The sequence below is a fragment of the Perca fluviatilis genome, chromosome 8 (genome assembly GCF_010015445.1).
Source record: "Perca fluviatilis chromosome 8, GENO_Pfluv_1.0, whole genome shotgun sequence".
Lineage (NCBI taxonomy): Eukaryota > Metazoa > Chordata > Actinopteri > Perciformes > Percidae > Perca > Perca fluviatilis.
The window spans coordinates 1,535,420-1,540,419 of NC_053119.1; the positions used below are offsets into that span (position 1 = coordinate 1,535,420).

The 5,000-nt window shown below is 49.1% G+C and overlaps 1 protein-coding gene across 1 annotated transcript in view; it reads right to left on the reverse strand.

The window, feature by feature from the left end:
* Window positions 1–2,719: 2,719 nt before the first annotated feature.
* The window catches only part of kcnj11l (potassium inwardly rectifying channel subfamily J member 11, like), a 10,046-nt gene continuing 7,765 nt past the window's right edge, over window positions 2,720–5,000 (reverse strand). The window contains 3 exon segments of the mRNA XM_039807814.1: window positions 2,720–3,080; window positions 3,082–3,292; window positions 4,546–4,753. Coding sequence (XP_039663748.1) covers window positions 2,849–3,080; window positions 3,082–3,292; window positions 4,546–4,753 — 651 coding nt within the window. The 3' untranslated portion in view covers window positions 2,720–2,848.

Below are 5,000 nucleotides of genomic sequence, written 5' to 3' on the forward strand. Positions count from 1 at the left end.
AAAAAATAGGTTTATTAGCCATAAATAATAACTAATAACATTTCATACATCCAGGATCCTCTCGTCTAAACTAAGCACCACGGTAACTACTATAACACCAGACTTAAAGGGGACATATTATGGTCTGTCATATCTGCAGCGTTATGATGAGGTCACCGTATTTCAGACTTCAGACTGTTCTCAACGCTCCGGTTTCAGCCGTTGTTTCTGCTCTGGGCTCAGGGTTACGCAACACGCAGGGCCTCCTGCACACTGGCTGTGTGGTGGAGGGAGCGTGGAGGGAGCGTGGAGGGAGCGTGGAGGGAGCACGGAGGGAGCGCGGAGGGAGCGCGGAGGGAGCACGGAGGGAGCGTGGAGGGAGCACGGAGGGAGCACGGAGGGAGCGTGGATTGAGCGTGGCGTGCTGGCTGCGATATCTCGATGCATCAGATCCATGTTTCTATTAAAGCCATGCAGGATATTTAATTCAGAGCTTTTCAAGCTTCAAAAACCAAACATTCTGCAGAGCTCTGATACTAAATAACTTGGATACAGAAACCTATACAGCACTGAGCACATGGCACCTCCTGAATGTGTTAACATACCAGAATATGTAAACAGAAATGTTGTCAGGTCTACATTACATTATAAGCTTTTATTATGAGCCGATTATCGATGCAGCATCGTCCACGATTCGATGCATCGATTATTTGATCAATTTCAACACCTCTAGTCTTTCCCCACCAGAAAGGTGTCTGACGCGGCGCTGCTGCTGCTGCTGCTGCTAGCCTTGTCTGGACACATGGATGTTTCCCATAAACATAAACCAGTCCTTCCAGAGTTTTTTTCTAATTGTTGCGGGGCAAAAATCCTTGATTATGCGGCACGTTTTCTTAAAAACTGCAATGGAATATGCTATATGATATTTATGCAATTTGATGCTATGAAATTGCGGGAACTTGCAAAAACTGCAGTTCCAGTTGATTCCAACGCAACATTTTTCAACTTTCTGCTAAGATATATGTGACTTTTTTGCAACGAAAATGCAGGGATTATGACATCATGCAAGCCCCACATATTTTGCGTGGAAATCGGCAATTTTTGCGGTGAAAGTGCGGCTTATTTGAAAAAAATCACTACCCCCCTCCCCTGCATCAATATGCAGACTTTGGCTGATTATGCGTTGAATTATGCGATCGCATAATCAAGTTTTTCTGGAGGGACTGGTAAACATAAACATAAATATATTCTGATCTGATTACAGCAAACACAACGTCGGCAGTATTTCCTTCTGAGTTGGAAGGTGACATACAGTACAGGCCAAAAGTCTGGACACACCTTCTCATTCAATGTGTTTCCTTATTTTCATGACTATTTACATTGTAGATTCTCACTGAAGGCATCAAAACTATGAATGAACACAAATGGAATTATGTATTTAACAAAAAAGTGTGAAATAACTGAAAACATGTCTTATATTTTAGATTCCTCAAAGTAGCCCCCCTTTGCTTTTTTATTAATAAAGGGAAAAACTTCCACTAATTATCCCTGACAAAGCCCACCTGTGAAGGTAAAACCATTTCAGGTGACTACCTCATGAAGCTCATTGAGAGAACACCAAGGGTTTGCAGAGTTACCAAAAAAAGCAAAGGGTGGCTACTTTGAAGAATCTAAAATATAAGACATGTTTTCAGTTATTTCACACTTTATTGTTAAGTACATAATTCCATATGTGTTCATTCATAGTTTTGATGCCTTCAGTGAGAATCTACAATGTAAATAGTCATGAAAATAAAGAAACACATTCAATGAGAAGGTGTGTCCAAACTTTTGGCCTTAGCCGGCCTTCTCTGATTGGTCATCTACTCCGGCCAGGCAGGAACTACTGGAGTGTCTTTTGAGCTACTGCGGTGTTAACATTGTTGCATGTAGCTACATGCTAAGAGCAGTAAAAGATGTCATCCTGGTTAACCTGGGAGCCCAAATAAAAAACGGACACGCTACGCAGCCAGTGTGCAGGAGGCCTTAGCCGGCCTTCTCTGATTGGTCATCTACTCCGGCCAGGCAGGAACTACTGGAGTGTCTTTTGAGCTACTGCGGTGTTAACATTGTTGCATGTACCTACATGCTAACAGCAGTAAAAGATGTCATCCTGGCTGCCAGTGTTGTTAAGTTCTCCCCAATTTTGGGTCACTGTACTGCCGGAACATGTCCAGTTGTGTAGTATCTGGTTTAGAAGCCTTTATTGGGGAGTTTTCACGGTACAAAATGCTGCTGTATACTCAGTTGTATGTTTTCACAAGAGATTTGAGAAATATTTCTGCTTTAGCGCCAACTTATCTCTTTATACGTTGCTCTGGAACAATGCTGGACATCACTCTACAGAAAGCTGAGTTTGTTCTGAACGTTTAGATATGAAACACACGCGGATCAGTTATATACAAACACATTACAAAGAGAATTATAGAAGAAGTCTAAAAATGCCTCAGAGGGTTAACCCTGAAATAATATTTAATTTTACTTTTTCTTGAGAGTTTGTGTGTGCGTGATTGTGTGTGTGTGTGCATGTGCGTGCATGTGTCTGTGTGTGTGTGTGCGTGTGTGTGTGCAAACGTGTGTATGTGTGTGTTTGTGTGTGTATGTGTGCGTGCGTGCATGCGTGCATGCGTGCATGTGTGCAAGCGTGTGTATGTGTGTGTTTGTGTGTGTATGCGTGCGTGCTAGCGTGTGTATGTGTTTGTGTGTCTGCGTGTCTGCGTGTGCGTGCATGTGTGTATGTGTGTTTTTATTAAATTTCAGTTCACTACAAATATGTCTCCCTGCTTATTTAAGTTGTTACATCCCATAATAACCCGTCTATCATCGGTTCTCAGTCGCTGGCGTCCCTGAGTGCTTCCTCTTCCGTCTGTCGTCCAATCACCTCGAGCTGCACCTTCTTCTCCCGCCCTCTGTGCTCCCCCTCTCTCTGCGCCAGTGGCGCCGGCTCTGATTGGGCGTACCACGGCTGGGGGGCGGAGCCTCCGTCGCAGGCGCGGCCCCCCCCCCTGCGGAAGCCCCCCCGGCCGGCGCGGACCAGCCCCCAGCCCTGGGGGGTCGCGTCGGGCGCCCGGTGCCCGCGCCCTGATCTGGTCCAGCTCCTTGGCGCTGAGCGACGACATCTTGACGGGAAGCGTGTTGCCGAACTTGGAGTAGTCGACGCAGTAGCGTCCGTCCTCCTCCGTCATGATGGAGACGAAGCGGCGCCCCCACAGGATCTCCTCGGGGGTGTAGGAGGTCCGCGCCTGCATGGTGATCCCCGTCGTCTCCACCACGCCTGAGAGAGAAGAAGAGAGGAGGAGAGAGGAGAAGAGAGAAGAAGAGAGGAGGAGAGAGAAGCACTTAACAGTAGGGCTGGGTACCGAACTATTGTGCTGGATATCATTTGGGGTATATAGTTGCTACAGTAGGCCCTATGTTGGGGGTATAGTCTGGAGGTGGCTGTGCAGTAGGCCCTATGTTGGGGTATAGTCTGGAGGTGTGGCTGTGCAGTAGGCCCTATGTTGGGGTATAGTCTGGGGGTGGCTGTGCAGTAGGCCCTATGTTGGGGTATAGTCTGGTGGTGGCTGTGCAGTAGGCCCTATGTTGGGGTATAGTCTGAAGGTGGCTGTGCAGTAGGCCCTATGTTGGGGTATAGTCTGAGGTGGCGTGCAGTTTGTGCAGGCCCTATGTTGGGGTATAGTCTTGAGTTGGCTGTGCAGTAGGCCCTATGTTGGGGTATAGTCTGGAGGTGGCTGTGCAGTAGGCCCTATGTTGGGGTATAGTCTGGAGGTGGCTGTGCAGTAGGCCCTATGTTGGGGTATAGTCTGGAGGTGGCTGTGCAGTAGGTCCTATGTTGGGGTATAGTCTGGAGGTGGCTGTGCAGTAGGCCCTATGTTGGGGTATAGTCTGGAGGTGGCTGTGCAGTAGGTCCTATGTTGGGGTATAGTCTGGAGGTGGCTGTGCAGTAGGCCCTATGTTGGGGTATAGTCTGGAGGTGGCTGTGCAGTAGGCCCTATGTTGGGGTATAGTCTGGTGGTGGCTGTGCAGTAGGCCCTATGTTGGGGTATAGTCTGGAGTTGGCTGTGCAGTAGGCCCTATGTTGGGGTATAGTCTGGAGGTGGCTGTGCAGTAGGCCCTATGTTGGGGTATAGTCTGGAGTTGGCTGTGCAGTAGGCCCTATGTTGGGGTATAGTCTTGAGGTGGCTGTGCAGTAGGCCCTATGTTGGGGTATAGTCTGGAGTTGGCTGTGCAGTAGGCCCTATGTTGGGGTATAGTCTGGAGGTGGCTGTGCAGTAGGCCCTATGTTGGGGTATAGTCTGGAGGTGGCTGTGCAGTAGGCCCTATGTTGGGGTATAGTCTGGAGGTGGCTGTGCAGTAGGCCCTATGTTGGGGTATAGTCTGGAGGTGGCTGTGCAGTAGGCCCTATGTTGGGGTATAGTCTGGAGGTGGCTGTGCAGTAGGCCCTATGTTGGGGTATAGTCTGGAGGTGGCTGTGCAGTAGGCCCTATGTTGGGGTATAGTCTGGAGTGTCTGGTTCTGGTTCCTGACCTTCCAGGATGACGATGATCTCCAGGTCGTCGGTGGCCAGCGACTGGGCCGACAGCTCGTACAGCGGGCTGCCCCGCTCCATGGTGTGGCTGATGATCAGCGGGGAAACCAGGAAGATGCCGTTACTCCTCAGAGGGTTCTCCACCTGGATGTCCAGCTGGCACACGGGGATCACCTCGCCCTCCGCCGTCACCGTGCGCCGGATCACCTGCACCCAAAACCCCCAAATCACTCTCAACATCCACACAGCTGCACCCCAAAATCACTCTCAACATCCACACAGCTGCACCCCAAAATCACTCTCAACATCCACACAGCTGCACCCCAAAATCACTCTCAACATCCACACAGCTGCACCCAAAAATCACTCTCAACATCCACACAGCTGCACCCCAAAATCACTCTCAACATCCACACAGCTGCACCCAAAATCACTCTCAACATCCACACAGCTG